The sequence below is a fragment of the Camelus dromedarius genome, chromosome 7 (genome assembly GCF_036321535.1).
Source record: "Camelus dromedarius isolate mCamDro1 chromosome 7, mCamDro1.pat, whole genome shotgun sequence".
NCBI classification, from domain to species: Eukaryota; Metazoa; Chordata; class Mammalia; order Artiodactyla; family Camelidae; genus Camelus; species Camelus dromedarius.
In genome coordinates this window covers 84,373,061-84,394,683 of record NC_087442.1, presented here as the reverse complement: position 1 = coordinate 84,394,683, position 21,623 = coordinate 84,373,061, and the positions used below count along the sequence as shown (strand labels likewise).

At 56.8% G+C, this 21,623-nt stretch overlaps 1 protein-coding gene across 1 annotated transcript in view; it reads right to left on the bottom strand.

The window, feature by feature from the left end:
* ADCY1 (adenylate cyclase 1) overlaps positions 1-20,556 on the bottom strand; it is a 98,112-nt gene extending 77,556 nt beyond the window's left edge. The window contains exons 1-2 of the mRNA XM_031454568.2: positions 19,816-20,556; positions 4,522-4,671 (exon numbers count right to left, since the gene is read on the bottom strand). Of these exons, the coding sequence (XP_031310428.2) occupies positions 4,522-4,671; positions 19,816-20,460 (795 nt within the window). The 5' untranslated portion in view covers positions 20,461-20,556. The remainder of the gene's footprint in view (positions 1-4,521; positions 4,672-19,815) is intronic.
* Between the last annotated feature and the right edge of the window lie 1,067 nt (positions 20,557-21,623).

The window sequence follows — 21,623 nt, the reverse complement described above, 5'->3', positions numbered from 1 at the left end:
GGTGCAGAGTTCTGGCACACAGTGGGGGTGAGGGCTGGTGGGGTCCTTCAGTGGGCCTGCCTACCATGCACGGATGTGGCACTGGGGACAGCTCTGACTTGGTGGCACGACCACATAATCACCGCAGGGCTGGGGTTCTACCAGTGCAAGCCTCTAAGGTGAACGAGCAGAGTTCACACAGCAAGGGCAAGTGCAGGAGCCGCACTGGGCACCAGGGATGGCGCTACCCCAATAGTGCACCACAGTCCAGGTGTGCAACCCAGAAGCTGGTGGGTCTGCACTGGCAGCTCTGAGGGCGGAGAACCTGGGGGACACCAGGGCAGAGCACTGACATTCCTGTGGCTAAAGCAGGGACAAGGGCAGAATCAGCAGAGTATCTGAAGTGCTCCCACCCTGCCTACCACACACCACAGCTCAGAAATGGGTCTGGAAGCCTCACTTCCAACAAAAGGGGAACAGACCCGGCCCGTCAGGGCTGTGACAAACACAGAACAAAAAGGAGGCCCCACTCAACATCCAGGGCAGGCTCTGATCACAACACCAGCCACAGCCCCAGTCAAAGGGATAACAGGCAACACAGGTGGAAGAAAGATGTGGCAAACATACGTACTAAAAACAGACTTTGCAACAAAATTAGTAGAGGCGCACATTCTACACAGGAATGCATCCTCTTTAAAAACAAAACAGAACACACAAAAACGGCCCTTCAGGACCACAGTAGATAACTGATACCCCATAAGCCACAGTGAGAGAGACAGAAGTCAAGTGAAGAAGCAGAGGAACCACTCCCAATTAAAAGAGCAAGAGAAATCCCCTCAAAGAACAATCAATGAAATAGACTCGACAGTCTGCTAGATCATGACTTCAAAAACAGAGTGATCAGAGCACTGAGGGAAGTGAGAGGGACTATAGATAAAAATGCAGAATACTATCAAAAGGAAATAAAAACTATAATGGAGAGCCAATTAAAAACAGAAAACTCAATGGCTGAGATAAGAGCCAAGCTAAAATCAGTCAAAAGCAGACTAGATAATGCAGAGGAACAGATAAGTGACTTAGAAGACAGGATAACAGAAGTCACCCTATCAGAACAACAGACAAAAGCAAGTGAAAACTAATGAAAGCAATACAAGGGACCTGTGGGGTAATTTAAAGCACCCCAACCTATGATAATAGGGGTCCCAGAAGGAGAAGAAAGGCAAAGGGGATCAAAAAGGTGTTTGAAGAAATCATGACTGAGAACTTCCCAAACCTAAAGAGGGAATCAGATATCCAAGTACAGGAAGCCCAGAGGGTCCCCAACAAGAAGAACCCAAATAGACCTACACCAAGACATATTAATTTAATTAAGACGGCCAGGGTTAAAGATAAAGGAATGATTCTATAGGGAGCAAGAGAAAAACGAAGAGTGAGTTACAAGGGAACCCCCATAAGGCTCTCAGCTGATTTCCCTACACAAACATTGCAGGCCAGAAGGGAGTGGCATGAATGAGAAAAGCTTCACCCTAGGATGCTCTATCCAGCAAGGTTATCCTTTAGAGCAGAAGGAGAGATGAGGAATTTCACAGACAAGCAAAAAGTAAAAGAATTCAGCAATACTAAACCTATGCTGAAAGAAATATTGACAGGTCTACTCTAAATAGAAAAGACGCAGGATGCTACAGAAAGGGGAAAGCCATGATTGGAAAGGTGATAACTACAATGAATTACAACAGAATAAACATGAAGATGTAAAAGAGGACATCAAAATCCTTAAAGCTGGGAGAGGGGAACAAGAAAATATAGATTTCTTTTCTTTTTTTCATTCTTTTTAAGATATGTTATAGGGCTATCAGTTTAAAGCAAACAGATATAGTAATGAGTTAATACACCTGAAAAACAAGGTAACCACAAATCAAAAACATACAATGCGGTCAAAGGAACCGAAAAGTAACCAAGATATTACAAAAGAAAAATTTTGAACCCCAAAAAGAAAAAGAACAGAACAAAGAGCAAAAAGTGAAGTAAGCCAGAAAGAGAAAGAAAAATACCCTATATCACCCATATGCAGAATCTATAAAAAAAGACGAAGAAGAAAAGAGGACACTAATGAACTCATCTACAAGAGAGAAACAGACTCGCAGACTTAGTAAACAATCTTATGGTTACCGGGGGGAAGGAGGTTAGAAAAGGATAAATTTGGGAGTTTGAGATTTGCAAATGTTAGGCACTATGTGTAAAAACAGATTGAAAAAATGTTCTTCTGCATAGCACATGGAACTATATTCAGTATCTTGTAATAACCTTTAATGAAAAAGAATATGAAAACGAATATATGTATGCATATGCATGACTGGCACACTGTGCTGTACACCAGAAATCGACACATTGTAATTGACTGTACTTCAATAATAAACAAACAAATAAAAATCAGAAATTAAAAATAAATCTACGTCTACATCAAAACGACAATGATGTGGGAAAAGAACATGTCTAAAGATGAAAACTTGAAAACCCAGAGCATTCAGCTGGGTTGGTGGGATTGGCTGACATTTCCCGTTTTGCACATTTCCTCCTTAAGATCAGGTCTGTGATTAGAACTCAGGCATGTGTCCTAAGCCTCCATAAGTCTGGGCTCCCTCGGCTGCGGGGCTGAGAAGATGAGCCCTTGCTTGCGAGCTGCGCGTGAAATGACACACGTATGGCAGCCAACGCTTGCAGCTGCTCCGTGAGAGCAGGAGTGCTTGCTTGGCCGCTGTATTCCCAGGGCAGGGACGCGGGCTCAAGGGGAGAGAGGCTCGTGCTTGCAGAGCCTCTGCCTGCAGGCACGCGATGGTGGCCGCGTCACAGCCAGCATCCCCACCATCACCACTGGCATCGACAGATGGGACCCACCCCGGGTGACAGAGGGCGCACCAAGCATTCAAATTATTTTAAGGCTGGAAGCTATGTAGTCTGTAGGAGTGGCAGCCAAAGAAAAGAAATGGAAACAGACAAAATCAGAGGAAGTGGGAAAGGAAGAGACTTGAAAGGAGATGGAGAGGAGGGAAAACAGCAGGAAAGCAAAGGAAGATTCAGAAACACACAAGCACAGCCGTAAGATTGATTTGTCCAGTACTTCAGGTGATGTATTTAAGGGGCGAGGACCCTGAAGAGCCACTTCTGGGATCTCGCAGAGGTGATGAAGGTAAGGACAGCAAGTTCAAGCACCTCTGAGCACTGGAGTCCCCCCCATCCTCCCTGCTGATGGTGCCGGTCTGGGAAAATGCTCAGGGCACAGCCCCAGAAGACGTGCTCGTTACACGCATGCACGTGTGTGTGTGCACACTTATCCATACACACCCACACACGCACGCACATATGCACACCCCCCACAGCATACACACATGCATACACGTACGCAGAGACAGACACACACAGTCCACATGAATTCATATCCACACATGTGTACACACACAGAGACATGCACACACACATACACACGTACATTTACCCCACATGTCCACAAGCATACACATGTGTACAGACATACAAACGCACACATCCCCACATGCATGTGCCACACAACACACACCTGCACACGTCACATGAAATGTGAGCACCTATCCACCCAGACACATATCCCCCCCCCAATAAAGCCACCCACAGACCCACACACATGATCTAAATACACACATATGCCATCTATTTCTAAATGATACCCGGCTGTTACTGTAAACACTAGGTATCATGGTAATACCTATAAATGGAAATGTATGTGTGCATTTTTTTAAAGGTATGGTCAGTACTTAATGCCTTGTATTTACAGTAAAAATAGCATCTCTTATAAACTGATCCTGTCCCTCCACCACAGGAAAACAAGCCTCCACCATCAGTACTCCGGTAAAGCACAGGATTCCGGGTTCTACGGGTTAAAAACCTCGCCCAGGGCTCTCGGACCATCCTCCTGGGCCCCAGGACAGTGGATGAGGAAATACTGCTGAGAGAATGGTGAGCCTGGGACATGCTGCTGACAGTAGCCGGGAGTGGGAGGAACCCAGCCCGGCTCCCTCCAAGCCTGTGCCCTTTAGATTGGAGGGGACAGTGCTCTGCACCAGCCGGTGGGGTGCCCTGCGGCCTCAAGCCAAGCTGCAGGTGTAGGGCTGCCCAGGTGACTGTCTCTTCCTAGCAGGTCAGCCCCTCCCAGAGGCACCAAACCCTCAGTGCCGGCTCCCCAGCTCTCCTCTCCCTCCACCTGAGTGTGTCTCCTCCACCACCCGCACCTCGAGTCACCAACAGGGAAAACCCAGGGATGACGGAGGGTGACGGTTCTTCCGCCTCCCTTTCCAGGGTGCCCCTGCTGTCCTGTCTCCTCCAAACCACCAAGGGGCTGGCCCACAGAGGCAGGGGGGCCAACGGGGGCCTGAGGTCCCCACCCAACTCCCAGGCAGGCCAGGCTGGCCCCACTCCCAGTGCCCTGCGGGGAGAAGGCTGCGCCGGCTCCATGCTCCCCGCCCCCCGTGCTCCCCACGAACCCCCGCGCGAGACCCCCCGCGCACTGACCTGCTTCTCATTCTCATCCTCCAGCCTCAGCCGGTCCTCAATGCAGTTCCGGGCCTGCAGGAAGGCCTTCCTCTGGGAGCGCTCAGCCAGGATCCTCACAAAGACCCCGTACATGTTCACACTGAGGAAGAGCAGGGCGTTGGCGCCGAGCTGGAGGGGAGAGAACAACGCAGAGTGCTGGGTGCAGGGGTCCCCACTGCGCAGAGGCTCCTAGGAGTCCCCCGACAACCAGCCCATGATAGAACCACGCCAGCCAGACCCACAGTGCAAAGCCGCTTGGTTTCACATGGCCAAGGGCCAGGGAAGCAACCTCACCCCCTCACCCTGTGCAGGGGCTACAAGCTTGTCACGTAATAGAATAATCTGCAAGGCTCAAGGGCTGTGCCCCCAAAATTCATATGAAGTTCCGACTCCCAATCTATCAGTGTGTGCCTGTATTTGGAGAGAGGGTCTTTTAGGATGTAATCAAGTTAAAATGAGGCCATGAGGGTGGGCCCTGGTCCGACACGACTGGTGTCCTTATAAAAGAGGATTACAACGCAGACAGGCACAGAGGGACGACCGTGAGGACCCAAAGAGAAGACGGCCGTCTACACACCAAGGAGAGAGGCCTCAGGAGAAACCAGCCTCCAGAACTGTGAAAAGTCAGCGTCAACTGTGTAAGCCACCCAGTTAGTGGCACTTTGTTCCCACAGCCCTCGGAATTACACCTAGAAAGTAAACATGAAGACAGAGTGATTATTTCCACAAAGGCTACATCTGGAGAGAAGCTGTGAAGGAGGGTTGATTAAAAAAAAGAGAGAAAGAAAGAACGGCATCTGGGTATGAAGTGAACCCCTGTGATATATGCATGAAGGTAAAAATGTGTCCAGAGCCTCTCCCAGTGCCCCTGGGTTCTCAGGCCACGTCGATGGACAAGCGAGAGACGGGCACGGCTGAGAAGGACCCACTCCAGGGCAGCCGAGACCCAGACTCAGAGGCTGGGACTTGCTTGACCAGGAAAGGATGCGTGAGTGAAGATGCGGGTCTGAGGACAGCAGCATTTACTGCTTCCTGCTTCCACCTGCCTCAACTCCAGTCCAGTCCAGACCGCCCAGGACCGAGCTTGGGGGACTTTACATGGACAGAGGACCCACTCGCCCCTGGTCGCACTGCACAGAGTGGCAGGCCTGGGGGAGGATCAGACCCCACTTCCCCACTGGTCCTCCGCAGCTGGTCTGTCCCTACCTCTTATGGCCAAAAGAAAGGAGTGCCTCTCGTGGGCTGGGAGACCCAGCACATCCCCCCGGGGCCCCCAGGCCGCTAACAGAGAGAGAGAGAGAACCCCCAACCACCTCCCGGTGGGGCTGCGGTGTTTACAACCACTGCACAAAACCGCTGCCTCTCAGCTGCTGCAAAAATGGATGATTTCGTGCCTGATTAAACTCCAGCATTTCCTGCAGGTTCCAAAGGACACTGCTCCTCGTGGATTAACCGGAAGCACGCCCCACCCAGGACTGTCAGCCACACCCGATGACACAGGACAAACACAGTAGTCCTTGGGCAGAGTCCAGGCAGCGATGGGCAAGGCGGCCTTAACAGGGTGAGCGGCGGGACGAGGAGAGAAGAGACCCAGGAGGTGGCAGTCGGCAGTGACAACCACCTAGAGACGTGAGAGCTGTTCACAGGAGGTGACAGGCAGCGAGGCCGAGGGACTCGAATCTGCAGGATTGCAGCTCACAATGGTCATCTCCCTAAACCCCCCAGCAGGGGGTGAGTCCCCAGAAAGCTCAGCCGGGGCTGCTCCATCTCACACACACCTGCCAGAGAGGATGTGCACACCCCTACATCACACACAGTCTCACAAATATGCAAATACGCAAAAATATTCTGCCGCAGATCGCCTCACGAATCCTACCTCTGCCACCCAGGTCGAGGGACGGCCATTCTGAGGGGACAGGAGAGTGGACCAAAGTCCTATAAAAACGGTGCTCACTGTCACCCTGAAGACCTCATTGTGACTTGATCATCTCCATGTGACTGAACATCTCCATGTGACCTGGACGTCTCCCTGTGACCCTGGACATCTCCATAAGACCTGACCATCTCCATGTGACCCAGGACATCTCCAAGTGACCCTGATCACCTTCACCGTGACCCTGAACATCCCCAGGTCTGACTGTCCCCCCAGCTGGGACATCTGTGCTTGAATCGGATGCAGGGCTGGAACACCAATGCTCTTTTGGTGCCAGCACCAGCCTCTGGCCAGGCACGCGTGGCCAGCACTGGCTGCACCTAGGGGAGCTGTGCTGAGCCCCTGCATCAGGCATGTTTTCTGCGTCCAAAGGACCATCTGCTGTATTTTGGGATCAGCTCATGCCGATCTGTTTATGAAGGCACTTGTCTGGTGGCGACAGGGAGACTGGCATCTATGAAACAATAAACTGCAGTTTGGTAAAGTCAGTATTTAAATGTGCACTGAGAGTGTTTAAAACACCCACAGGCACAGCAGTAGACGCATTTCTAAAAATTCAAACAATAGTGAGTCTCTGCACAAAACGTGCTTCTCTCCTAGTAGACCGTTCATCACTCGTGGCATCGTCACGGCCCCTCCCAGCCTCAGCTTAAGGCTTTGAACACACACAACATACAACACACAGGACACCCTCCCTGGATGCAGCAGTAACCTCTCCTGAGATGCCCTCCCAGCCTGGCGCCCCCACAGCTCCCGCAGACCCCTGCGGTGGAGCCCAGCTGTCACTGTCAGGTGGGGGACACAGTCAGATAGAGGACAAGGAGTCCAACTGAGGGGCCAGCGCCCAGGGTCGGCTCAGCACAGGGTGCACGATGCCACAGGCCATCCTTTTGGGCCTGGCAGACATGGCTTTTCCAGAAAGCAAGGCCTCAGCTGGCTTGTGGCAGAAACAAGGGGAGGTAGGTGTCCCCACTAAGGTCTGGGCAGAGAGGTGAAACATGGGTTGGGAGGCAGAAGGGCCAGTAGAGGCTGGACAGTTTGGGAAAAATCAATAGCAGAGTAGCAGCAGGCTGGGTCACTGGGAGTCCCAGCTTGTCACCTCCTCTATACCCACCTTCATCACACCTTCCCTTTACTCCGGCTATGTGCTCCCCCAGGGAGACCGAGGCCCCGCTGGGTGCTCACTGAGTACCTGGCTGCCCCATCAACACCGTCTGAGCTGCTCACATGGAGAGTAGCCCCAGGCCCGCCCCATATGGCAAGTCTGGTGAGTAGGGTGAGACAGGAGCAGAGATCCTGGGGTTGGTGGGGGGATGGTTCCTCCCCTGCCTGGTGCTCTGCATTCACATTCGTACACCCAGGGTGCTTCCAGGCACCCCGCTGACCTTCCCCCAGGAAGGCAGATGAAGAGGCCACCCACACGACAGCAAAGCTGCCTGCACACCTGCCTCCCTGCCTCCCTCCTTCATTCACCGCCTACCCGCAATCAGGAGCCACAGTGATGGGCACGTGGGCAGGGACAACCCACAGGGCACGGGGAGGTTTCACGATTGGCTACCTAATTAGTAATAAGTGACAAGGATGACAACGCAGAAAGAAAGCTGCCTAGAGGCCACCAGCCGGCAGGTGTGACCCGGAGAGGGTGCTGGTTCACACTGGCAGCGGGAGAGGTGATGGGGGAAACAGGTTGAGAGGGTTCTGAGCTCGGGGGAGGGTGTGTGTTGGGGTGGAGGCTGAGCATGTGGCCACAGGGCCTCCTGGAAGTGACAAGTTCTCACCACCCCTGCCCGGCAACCCCACTCTACAGACATGGGGTCACTGAGGAAGTTCAGGGGCCCCAGCTGCAGAGGGCAGTACACAGCCAGGAGCCCCACATACTGGCCTCCCTGTACCTGCCCTGCACTCCTGGCCTCGGGGTACCTCCCCCACACACACCTGGCCTCAGCATACAAGGCCCCCAAGGACCTCCTTGCAACCCACGCTTCCCTGGAGGCCTGGGCCCTGCCTGGACCCCAATCCTGCACCTTCCCCACCCTTTGAAGGCTTCCTTTTCCAGCTGAAACTCCATGGCCCAACAGGACAGCCGCATGCCTTTCTCACACTCTGGAAATTCCAAGCTGGTCAAAGCCAGCTCCATGCACGTGCCTGGCACCGGCAGAGGACACACCCCACGGAGCCGTCTCCCACGAGCGCACATCCGCGTGCCCAGTGCTACTCCAGCCGCAAGGAAGTCATCGTCGTTTGCCCTTCCTCCCTCAGGGACCTCCCTCTAGCCATCCCAGCCAGTCCCGCTCCTTCGCCAGCAGGGCTCCCCTCTCCCCTGAAGCTGGGACCTGCCACTCTCTATGTTTACCCTCAGCAGCCGATGTATGATTATTTCTTTCCCTTGAAAATGAGACCGTTCTCTTGACTCCTCTTCCTTTCCCAGACCTGCCCATTTTCCTCCCTTTTCCAGCAGAACTCCTAGAAAAGACTCACCCTCCCCGACCCTGCCCCTGGCCTTGGCACTACCCCAGCCTACTTTCCCTTCCGTGGCTGCTCTGGGCAATCTGTGACCAGGTCAGGGCCACCTTCACATCCTGAGCCCAGCCCACCCTGCTCAGGACCACCAGCTCCCCTGCCCTGGCCCCTTCCCCAGCCTCACCCCTGCACCCCTCTCCACCCCAAACATCACCTCTCCTGGTGTCTCATCCACGCTCAACTTGGAACTCCATCCCTGTGTCAAAGACCCCAAATCAACGCTTTCCGCTTGGCTCAGCCAGCTGCGCCCCTCCCCAGCCCATGCATGTCTCCAGCTGGGGGTCTGCTCAACCCACCATGGGACAGGCCCTGGTGGAACCCCTGGTCACCCCCAACACTCACCCCACAGCCTCTCCCACTTCTGCTGACCAGGCCCCTGGAAAATGCACAGGCCATGGACTCATCTCCACCATGAGCAAATCCTACCAGCCCCCACTCAACAGATGGGGCACCTGGCCACCCCCAGGGCCAGCCGCTGCCTGGCTGCTGACAGTGCCTCCCCTGTTCTCCCAGGATCTCCTGAACTGAGCAGCCAAGGTCAGATGGCTCTGTCCTCTGCCTTAGCCTCCTGGCCCGGAGTCCCCCTGGGCCCAGAGGCCTCTGTGGCCTAGCCCTGATGCCCCTACATCCTACGCTCCTTGTGTTCCCCGGCCTGGCCTCCTCTGCTTGGGGCCTCTGGGCAGGAACCCTTTCCCCAATATGGCACCCACTCACCCCCGCGACCTCTAGGAGCACCACTCAACTGTCACCTTCTCACCAGCTTATCTGACCACCGTGTCAAAAAATGCACACACTCCCACCTGTACTTTAAAGCTTCTCCTGCCAGCCAGTTCCAGTTCTTTCTCCTTATTCTTTTTGTATTTTTAAAAATTGAAGTATAGTCAGTTACAATGTGTCAATTTCTGGCATACAGCATAACGTTTCAGTCATACATACACATACATATATTCCTTTTCATATTTTTCCATTATAGGTTACTACAAAATACTGAATACAGTTTTCTGTGCCCTGCAGAAGAAATTTGCTTTTTATCTACCTTATATATAGTTGTTAGTATTTGCAAATCTCTTTTTGTTGTTTCTAGCAGTTTCTGTCTTCCAATACATTATATCCTTAACTCACTTATCACCTTCCCTGCCTGTCTGCCCCTCAAGAGGGGCCTCAGCCTGTCAGGTCCAGTGACGGATCTGGGAGACTGGAAGAGAGCCTCTCGTGCTGTAGCAGGTGCCCTGGTGTTGGTTGAATGAATAACTGAGGGTGCACGGGTGGTGAGGTGGCCCAGCCTGGTCACACTGCTGGAAAGGGGTGGAGGGAAGACTCTGAGGCTGACAGCGGCGCTGCTGCCTGCACTCCCCAACCTCTCTCCAGGCCGCCTCAGATGAGAGCTGATAAGACTGTGTCCCAGCTCTCAGATCCGTCACCAGATGAGCTGTAGGGAGGGACTCCAGCTTTACCACGAACAATAAAGGCACAGAAGAGGCAACGTGTCCTGATGTCTGCAGTGACATGGCTTCTCAACCAGCCGGGCCCAGCTGGCTATTAACTCACTGGACAACCACAGGCTGTGAAGTCAGAGGCCCTTACGAGAAAACTATCATGGAGAGAAACAGACAACCCCTGCTGAGGTTTTCTCATCATCTTAGCTTCCTTTCTCTCATCTTCGGGGTTAGATTACAAACATGAATGAGGAGTCCCTGGGGGGCATAAAAGAGCCAGTGTGTTGGTTTGTCGAGATGACTGACCAGTTGGTCCTTATGTGCCAGGGTCCTGGGTCCCACACACACATACACACACACACACACACACCTGCCATGTGTGTGGTCAGCGCCCTTCCCAAGTGGTGTCTCCCTCACTGCCACCCAAAGGAGGCGTTCCCCGTGTCCCCACTGCCCTGCCGCCAGCAGCATCCCTCATGGGCTCCTTGCAGCCTCCAGAACCCCACTCAGGGGGAAGCAGCTCTGCCTGTTTCCCCATAACTCACCTCCCCATCTCTATTAGCTGCAAACCTGTCCTGCTTGGCGCGAGGATAACTAGTTAACCGCAGTTAGGAAATCTGAGAGCTAACCTCACAAACAAAGCACATATTTCCCCTCCACTCCACCTTCCGACCACCTGCAGACCCTTCATCCAGGAGGAAAACCACCCATCCCCGGGAGCTGAGAGCTGCCCCCCACCCCAGGAGAACCAAAGGGATTCCCGAGACAGGATCACCGAGGGGAGGGGACACTTCAGGAAGACTGGGTGGGGACGTCTGCCAACCACCTCTCACCCCACCCTGGGAGCCCCCAGGGCTCTCTCCCTTGATGCTACCCATTGGGACTGGGTGTTCCCCTGCGTCTTCCCAGACTGGAGCTTCCTCACATGCCCAGCGCATCTACTGATCCAAACCAGGCACCCCAGAGGTTTTCCCCAGGGTTCAGGATTTTAATTCTCCCCACGAAGCCTTCTGAACTCATGGCCTGGCAGGCCACATGGCTTAGCACGGGCTGTGCAGAAACGACAGGGGAGACGGGCCTGTGCAGAAACGACAGGGTAGACAGGCCTGGGGTCACCATGAGCTGCTCAAAGATGGGGGTGACCACAGGCTGCAGGATTGGGAGTGGGGCGGGGGAGGCAGCATCTGCAGGCATCACCTGCCACACTTGGAGCAGTGATGGGATCCCAAGCCCTCCTCAGGAGAGGCTGCACTCCCGGAGCACCCACAGTGACACGTGCATCACTCACTACTCAGCACGGGAAAGAAACAGCAGTAGGTCAACACGCGGGCTCTCCATGAAGGCTCCAGGATAGTGCCTAGGACCTGGGCCAGGTGAGTTAGAAGCCAGCCCAGGCAGAATCGCCCGCGGCCAGGGCCCAGGGCAGGGTGGGGGTCAGGATCGAGAGCAGCGCTCGTCTCTCCCAGCCCAGGTGAGCCAGAGATTTCTTCTGAGGGAGCGCCTGGGCCCACTATGGGCCACAGTCAGCCCACACGGGGACTGTGCCCGGGTACCTGAGTTCCCAAGTGGGAAACTGTCACTTGGCCTGGGAAAGACTTGTACCACATCCCAGAGCCATTCAGTGGGCCTCCTCTCAGGTGGGGATCTCCAAGTGCCCCCTACTCCTGGGGACCCCCAGCACTGGACACAGGCCAAATGGACACCTCTTCGGTCTGGCCAGGCTGCAATCCTGAAGAAACCCCATCCTCCAGAGCCTGACCATGAGCTTCTGGGCTCCAAGGCCAGGCCAGGGCTGGCACAGGGGCCCCTAAAGTTGTGATGGGTGACCAGCAGGACCACACCCTGCCTGGGGCTGCTTTCCACAGGGCTCTAATGGCCTCAGCCAAGAGGCTGCTCAGGGCCCTGGTCCCCATGTGGACCTGGGAGTGTGCAATGCATTGCACCCTTTCCCTAAAGGAGATGACCCCATGCTAGCTTTAATTCCACGGGGCTCAGGTGGGTGGGGCATAATCTCACCTGGCCAAAGATCCCCCTCCCAGAAAGGTGACCAAGTCCAGGGTAGACACAGGGCCCGAGCCTTGCCCCTGAGACCCCAGCCCCTGGAGCTCCCTTCTTTCCTCCAGTGGGAAAGGGCCATCTCAGAACAGGAGGGACTCAGAGACAGAGTCAAGCACCCCTCTGATGCTGAAGCGCATGTGAGCGCCCCCCTACCCTCTGTCCCCCAGTGGAATTCTGCTGGGCTTCCCCCAAAGGCTCCTCCGCAGGGCACTTGGTCAGCCCCAAGCATATGAAAACTTAAGAAGCTAAGCAGGCCTGGGGTCAGACCTGGACCAACTAGTGGACCCCGCCCCACCTCCAGGGGATGCAGGGAGACCCCCCTCCCCTCCCCCACAGCTCCTCAGGAAGGAAGGGCAAACACTTAGGATTTCAAGCTGGGGAGTTAAACAGGCAAGTATGTTCTCCTAGAGAGCCCCTGGTGTCCTCAGAGGGGTCCTTCATAAGACGAAATGACACACACCAAAGAAAAATTTTTCTAAGTTCATGGCAATTGAGAAACCAGTTCAAGTATCAGCAGACGATGGGAACAGCATCCCCCACATCCCCCATGATCAATGCACCCAAACCCCCATCACTGCACCTACACCCCCGATCCCTGCTCTCACACCTCCATGCCTACGGCACCCACACCCGCGGTCACTGCTCTCACACCTCCGTGCTCACGGCACCCGCACCCCCGATCCCTGCTCTCACACCTCCATGCTCACGGCACCCGCACCCACGGTCACTGCTCTCATACTCCCTGTGGTCACTGCTCACACCCCGTGTGCAGGGCGCGGGGCACACATGCGTGCATGCACACACATGCAAACGCCGCAGCCTCAGCTCGGGGGAGACCACGCTGTCCCCTTGGCACTGCTCCCTCTCACTACTGCCTCTGCCTGCAAGGGTTTCCTCCTTTCACTCGGCAGCCTCCTGACCCCCCCTCCACAATGCCAAGATCCCCTTTTATTACTCCAACTTCTTTGCTGAACTTGTTCCATTTTCAATCTGTCGCCATCCAGACTGGGCACACAGCCTTTCCTGCAGAGGAGTGCAAGTGTGTAGACATAAGGGTCTGGCTCCGAAGACGTCCTTCTCACTGTCACAGAGGGCAGTGTGGCCACAAGACAAGAAAGCAACTGCCGCCAACCTGAAACTGTCCCGCACCTCACTGGGCACATCCATTTGGTCCATCATCGCACCCCCACCCTCCACACCCCACCTTGCAAAGCCTCTGTGCCTTTGGGCCGTGGGCCAGGCCCTAAGACCCACTGGGTCCCTCTTACCTCCTCCCCGCAGGCGCTCAGAGTGGGACCCACGCGTTCCCACCTCTGCGCGGTCACAGCAGGCTGGGTGGTGCTCCTGTCATTTTTTTAAAGTGGAGCTGGCTTTTCAACATCGCTCACAAGTGTGTTGTTAAATTAACATAATTGCTTGTTAGCTCTCCGTTTTCGAATTAATGAAAGTGTTTTAGGATCAGCATCTTTAGAAAAAAGAGCAGAATGCTGATAACTGTTGGAGCCGAGGGCTTGTACCCAAGAGCAGGTCCCTCTGCTCTTGTGTGTGTTTGAATTCTCCATAATAAAAATAAAATAAAAACAGGGTATTTTTTAAAAAGATTCTAATGGGCTCTTTTGAGCTCCTGCCATTGCATTTGCAAGCCCTGAGGATGAGGACCAACGGGCTGTGGTCGCCACACCTAGGTAGGGGGCAGATGCCCGGGCACGGTGCTGTGTAACCCTCAGCACCTTCATCAAGGGGACGTCCTGGTGTTGGGGCCTGGCTCACCCCACCCGCTGGGGCGCAGCACCCACTCCAAGCCAGCCAGCCGCAGAACCCCGTGCCCGGCATTCCCCACCCGCCCATCCACAGCACGTACAGTGTTTCCCCACCTCCGTTCACCTTTAGACACCTGGACGCCAACTCCAGCCACAAAGAGGCTCTCACCTCACTACCCATCCCTGACCCTTGAACAAACTGGATTGTAGAAATGGGTCTCATTGCATAGGGTCCCCCGGGGACAAGGTGAGTGTCCAGGAGAGAGCGTGGTATCTGCAAGTAAAGATCTGCTTTAAAATAAAGTGCCAGAGAGATTTCCAAATCCGTAGGCTAAACCAGTGACTCCCCAAATGTGCTCCCTGAGTTTCGCATCCCTGCAGCAGGGCACGTGGGTTTGGGAAAGCAGCCACCTCGCAAAACAAGTTCAAAGAGCGCGCGTGTCAGATCCCTTTGGCCAGGGTTGATTCAGGAGGGCAATGCGTTCTCTTGACAAGAGTGTTTCTCCCATAAGGAAATCAGGCAAAAGGCACCAAGAAAAACACATTAACCAGTCTCAGAGAAGGCCATCCCTCCAGCACATCACGCCAGCACAAGGCTCTCAGTGAGCCCCCAGCCCCATGCTCACAACCAAGTTCTCCCAGCAGGGGCAGCATGTCTCAGAGCAGATGCCTGGCTCAGATGCGCACGAGGCTGCCGGTGCAGAGGTGGGAGACACCCTCCCAGGAGTGCAGTCTCACCTGGATTTACAGGCAGTGCCGAGAAGGGTGCCAGGAGGACAGTGCCCAGGAAGAGAGGTCAAGCAGAAGGGATGGCTGAAGGGCCATGTCCCACATACCGCCAGTCATTCTCCTTGTCCACAGTACAACATCCGACAACCCCCAAGCTGGGCACACAGTACCACGGGCCCCACAGGGCTGCCGCGTGAGCACCAAGGCCCATTCATCCGTCAGAGGCGGCTGTGCTCCCAGAAAGCAGAGGAGAAGCTGGACCCTGATAGAGTTACTCTGTACTTGAACTCATCACCCTAATTCCTGCTGCCCTGGCGGGAACAGTTCTGAGAGCTTCTTCAAGTTAGAGCTGGCTGCCCTGTTGGGAGGACCCGAGCTGTGATGGAAATGGACCAGGATGCAGGGAGGGAACCACCCATCATCAGACAAGGGGGCTGGGGGTGTAGGTTCTGGGGAATCAGGTGGGCTGCCCACTGGATGTGTACCAGGAGGCCTGGAGGACGCACCGGACTCCGCCTGAGGCTCAGAGAGCAGCCGGGCTGTAATGGACAGTGGGATGGGAAGCCGGGGGCAGTAAGAGCAGGGGCTGTGGGGGCTGAGCCCTGCCCCGCGACGAAAGGCCTGGAAGAAGAGCGTCCAGCCGAGGACAAGCTTACACCAGGAGGATCTACCTGTCTCCCTCCCTGCTCCTGCCCCGGCCAGGGCAGCACTGGGTCAGCCAGGCAGGTGGACACACAAGCAGGTGGGCAAACAAGTGACAGGACCCATGGGGCAGAGGAGGGAGAGGGAGGTATCAGTGAGGGGGGAGGAGTCAGGACGCGGGAGGAGGGGCAGCAGGGGAGGGGCCCTGCCTGGGAAAGCGCCCAGTCGAAGAAAAGGGCCACACCAGGGTGAGGGGTCAGCTGTGGGGCAGGGCAGCAGAGGCCACGGAGGGGGAGGGGCAGAGGGCCAGCCAGTGGGGAAGGGGGCCAGCAGGGTGAGGGGCTCAGCCTAAGGAGGGGCTGGGCTGAGGGAGTTGCACAGGTCCTGACAGAATCCCCAGAGGCCTGACTTGAAGGAGGAGACCCTGCGGGTAGGGGCAGGAGGCAGGGGTCCACGCCTGTGGGCAGCCACATGTGTGGGCCCAGGGTTACTGGTGATTCTGGAGGGAGGTTAATTGCTCTACCCGCCAGCATTTGAGGTCTCATCAAGAACTCAGACCAAATTGGAGGGCCATGGGGGAATTCTGGTCAGCTGCCACGTCCCTGGGGACAGCCATGGTTTTCCGTTACCCTTTCTGTGGTTCAGAACTCGTCGGGCACTAAACACATTCCTTTTACACTGACAGGCAACCAAGCTGTGCTGCAAACTGCACACGGTAGTGGTCCTTCACTATCTGCCCTCTGAAAAAATACACCAATCTTGACTGACCCTGGCCGAGAAGCCAGCAAGAGAGGAGACATAGGGAGGAGGCTCTGCGCTGGCGAGAGGCACCTGAGGGGGCTGGGCGCCGAGGGGGCGGGCACCTGGGGGCAGGGCACCAGGGGTGGGGCAGGCACACCGAGCCAGCTGCCCTTCTTTAGAGATACCCCTCCTCCCCCACCATCACTCCCCTGCAGTGACGTTTGCAAGCACTCGCCTGACTCAACTTCCCCACCACTCCCCTGCCCCATCCCTAACACAGTCACCTCCTCCCCAAGCCTCGCCCCTCAAGGCTCTGTAAGTCAGCAATCCACAAGTCTGGCATCTCCCACTCCCCTTCTCGAAGCCCCAGGACCCACAGCCTGTTACACTGACCCTCACCACCCCACCCCGGACCCCACCCCCTTCACCACGCTCTCCAGCCTGGCCACAGCTGCTGGCTCTGAGCAGGCCTTTGGTGTTCTTGAATAATGTGCCTTCAGTTCTCACAAGTCGCTCAGTTAAATAAAAGTCAGTAACTGTGTTCAGCTGAGGTATAACCAGGGGGCCCTGAAAGCAAGGGGCTGGGAGAGGGGACTCAGTCTTGTCAGTATTTATGCAGCTCCTCCTCTGTGCCAGGCCAGGTGGAAATCAGGCCATTTCCCCTGAACTCCTTCTGCTCTGGAGTTTTGAAAGCAGCAGGGAGCACAGCCTCTCAGGAAAGGGTGGAGCACCAGCCCCCCGAATTTCAGCTGTGCAGTCAGGTACCCAGTCCTCCCTGTCCTCCCATCATCTGGGCTGGCCTGGACTCTACAGAGCCCCAAAGCACACGGCTGCGTCCCCAGAGCCCTGAACACCAGAGCAGCGCAGGATGGCTGCAGGAAACCCCAGAGCCTCCCTGCAGAGGGACAGAGGCCCTGGGAGCCCACACATGAACTGAGCACACTTTCTCCAGCAAGCATATGACACACTGCATATATGCAGCAAAGACAACCCCCCAGCACAGACTGCCTCGCCCATCCAGCCCTTCTTCAGCCTCTTTTGGGCCTCTACCCTGTCCCCTGCAGGGCTTCTGCCTGCTCTGAATTGAATTCCATCCTGAGGGAGCGGCGCTGTCAGCAGGTGTGTGCGCTGCAGGATGGCAGGCGGCGAAGCGTGAGAAGCAACAAATGTGCTTCGTAAACGTGGGTGCCACCTCCTCCACCAGCCTCAAGTCCCAAGTCTCAGCTCACTAAAGGCGGATTTCACAGACTCCCAGAATTTCCAAATTGGAAGGGAGAATCCCAGGGGCAACACACAGTCTGATCACCATATGTCTCTCGGTATCCATCTCCATCTATCTGTCAGTATCACCACCACCTGTACGGACTTGTGGGCTTAAAATATGAACATTCAAAAGAAGCCGAAGCAATTTAGAAGTGGCACAAGACTTCGAATATGTGATTTTCCAGTACAGACATTTCACGCAGCCCTCCAGGGGAGCTTCCATGCTCTTTAGACAGGTGGGGAAACTTGAGGCGGGTCTGCATTGCCAGGCAGTCACAGCCAGCAGCAGTGAAACCCAGATGTCTGCTCCCTAAGGATCCATGCTCCTCAGATGGGCTCCCTTCCTCCCTAGAACACAGGAGCCCATCTTCTCCTGGGGAAGGGGTAGGGGGTAGGGCTCTCAGTGCCCCTGCACCTTTACAGACCCTCCCTCTCTCCCTCTCAATCTTGTCAATTCTCTAAAAGGAATGACTACAGGCTATGTAGACCGTCACTTATTTAAAAAGGAGAAGACAACAGTACAGCCCTTCACTGAAGCAGCTGTATGAACCCCTGGTGCACAGAACTCAAAGACCCCAGCCCAGGCCTGCCCAGCTCAGGCCTCCTCCCCTACTGAAGCTGACCTGGCCTCTGGGCCCCACTTCTGGTCCTAGTAGGGGAGTTATCCTTGCTGGAGGGGCCAAACACACAACACAAGGGAGGGTTGCGGCAGGGGAGGTACAGGAGTGCCTCTTGAGAAGGTCAAACAGCCCCACTCGATGCCCATAGGATGCAAGGCAGGAGGCCTGCTGGAGAACAGTCCAGAACTGAACCCACTCCCCCTTCTCTTCCCCCTCCCTGCCCATCCGCCCCTCCCAGGGAGCACCCAGCCCTCGGACCCTTCTCCCTTTCTTCTGCCTTTGTCTCTGCCTCCTCTGGGTCACCAGCCTTCACCCTACTTCTGTTCCTCCCTTCCCCCAACCTGCCCAGTCCCTCTCCACCAGCTCCACTCCACATACTCCCTCCTCCTGCCCTCCCAGCCCTCCGCCCACACTGGCCTCTCTGGATCCTGAAATGTAGGTCCACCAGTGTCTATCCTGTGTGTCCCATGGCCCCTCACCGTGTGCACCCTGGGCATCACTGTCTGGGAGCACCTCCTTTGGTCCTTGGGTGGTGGGCCCTTGGTGGGGCCCAGGCCCCAGCTGTCTGACTCCCATCATCCCCCGCAGTTGTTCTTCCCAAATCTTGCTCTGTCCAGCTCCCCCCACCCCATCTCCTCATCTCCTCCATCTGCTGCCATTCTCTCCGTAGATGGGCTCCCCCACACCATCAAATTCCCACCACTCTCCTGCCAAAATGCAGCCAGAGGCAGGAACAAAACCCTCCCTCAGGGCTCTCCAAGCCCAGGTGGGATGCGCTGGGCTGAACAGAGAAGATCCAAAAACCCCACACGGAAAGACATCTGCCTCAGACCTCCTCAGACAAGGAGCCAGCAGCAAGCACCACATGGGCGTCCTCGCTACGGTCTTGCCCGCCCAGCCCAAGACAGTGACAAAGTTCAGGCGCTGCGAGCCTGGGTCTGGCTGCAGCAGAGCCGGCGGCAGGAACCAGAGCCCTGTACAGCCTTGGCAAACCCTGTCCCTCTGGACCCCAGATAGGGCCACACTCGGCGCCAGAGCAGCTGGAGGGGGCCAAAGACCTTGCCCCCCCCCATCCCGCGTGGCCGCAAGGCTGGGAAGGCGACTCTGCGAGCCCTGCTCGCGCTCCAGGCGCACGGGAGAGGAGCCCGCGGCTGTGCGCACAGCCAGCAGGAACCCTGCCTGTTTGGGGCCAGCTCCCCGCGCCTACTTTTCGTCCCTCCTGCGGGGATGGGTGCAGCCAGAGAGCAGACCCGAGCTCCCGGCCGACTTGGCCGCTCATCAGCTGCCTGACCTTGGGCCAATACTTGCCTTCCCCACGCTAGTCTCCGGTCTCTACACTCTACATGCAGGGGCGCTTTGTGGACTGTAACTCGGAAAAGAGTCTGGCCCCAGGGTGCCAGCCCCCAAGGTGTCCCCAGTTCTCTGAGTGACCTTGAACGTCCCCGTTCCAATTCGGGGTCTCAGTTTCCCCACCTGCCCAACCGGCAGATGTGTGCCCTTCTCCCAGCGTTCCCAGTCCCTCCCGGGCAGGTGTGTCCCAGACCCGCTCGGGGGCGCGCAGCGGCACTTACCGTCCTCCAGAGGCGTGGGCGCTTGGCGGGGACCAAGGTAGCCGTGACCAGCAAGTGAGAGGCGGCCACCACGACCCCGAAGCCGATGGCCAGCAGGCTGCGCACGGGCAGCAGGGCATAGGACACGAAGGTGACCAAAAGGAGCTGCCAGACGCCCTGGTCGGCTGCTGCCGGCACCGCTGCCGCCCCGGCGTGAGCCCCGGCGGGGCCGCCGAGCGCGAAGGGACAGCAGAGCAGTGCGAAGGTGAGGCTGAAGAGCAGCGCGAGCTGGCCGACCTGCTGCAGCTGGGGCACCTGCAGCGAGCGGACGTTGGTGACCACGAGCAGCGCCAGGAACAGCACGCAGTGCACGGGGTGCGAGCCCTTGGCCAGGCCGGGCGCGGGGCCCGGCGCGCCCAGCAGCTCGGCCAGGGCCAGCGCGCCCGCCAGCAGGCTGAGCATCGCCAGCGCCTTCAGCGTGGCCGCCTGCTCCAGCCGCAGCGTGTAGCCACGGAACAGCGCCTCCAGCTCGGGGCACGCGAACTCGTCGTCGCACGCCCGCAGCCCGCGCCGGCCGCCCGGCCCCGCCGCCCGCTCGGCGCCCCCAGACTCGCCCTCGCCGCCTCCGCTTCCGCCGCCGCCTCCGCCGCGCGGCGCCCCCGCCATCCCAGCGCCATGCAGCAGGCGCGCCCCTCGCCGGCCGGGGCGCCGGGCGGGCGGGCGGGCGGCGAGGCGCCGGGGCGCGGCGGGCCGAGCTGGGGCGCCGGCTGCCCCGCGCGCGCGCCCCGAGCGCGTCCCCTCCCGCCTGCCGCGCCTGCGCACTGGCGCCGCCCGCGCCCCGGCCGCGGTCCTCCGGTGACTGCGCTGCGACAGCCGAGCTCGGAGCCGCGGGCCTGGGCGCGCAAGGCCCACGCTCGCGCCCCGGCCTGCACCTCAACCCCGCAACCCGCGCCCCCAGCCGCCAGAGGGCCCGCGTGACCTTAGGCGCCCACCTGGCCCCTCCCAGCCTCAGTTTCCCCCCGTGGTGCGCCGTGCAGCCCACAGTGCCTCCTCTTGGAGTTGAAAAATGCTGAGATTCTGCGCTGTTTCTCTTTCCCTGGGGGAAGGGCTTACCCTGTCAAATGTGTGCCCTCCAAATAAAAGCAAGCTTCTTTATTCTAAAGGAACCCAAAGCGGAGAGCAGGCTTGTCTGTGGACCGTTAGACTGGGCCTTGCAAGGTGAAGCCATGCCCAAGGACCCCGGGGGCGGGAAAGAGGCGTATCCGTCCCCCTAGCCCCTCCGAACGTGAGACCCTCCACTCGGTGGGCTGTAGGCAAGTCCTGCCCTGGTTCCTACAAACCGTGTGTGCGAGTGCAGGGGTCTGGGAGCAGTGGTAAGGTCGGACAAGCAGAGCCCCGAGCCAGTGTTCCGGGCCCCAGGGCATGTGGCCAGGGCCACCCGGGTGCCGAAGGAGCCTGGTTAGAGTCTTGGAGTGAAGTGTCTAAGGAAGCGGGTGTGAAACTGTTGATGCAGAGATCAGGTAGGAGATAAAAGAAGGGGCGCTGAAGTTCGCGCTAAGAGGAAGCTGGAAACCCAAGTGATGGGGAGGTGTTTTCTTCCAGCAGGACAAATGTAGGGACCGTGGCCATGGGGCAAGTAGGGGACCTACTGCTTACACTCACTCACTCTAAGGAAAGGGGCTTTGTGCCGGCCTTCACCTGCATTATCTCCTTTGGTGTTTGCTCACAATGGCTCCCGGGGATTGGTGCCTCTGTCCTCCTTTACACGTCTCAGGTAGGAAGCAGCTGGCTCCTGGAGGCTTGGAGAGTCATGAGGACTCACAGAAGAA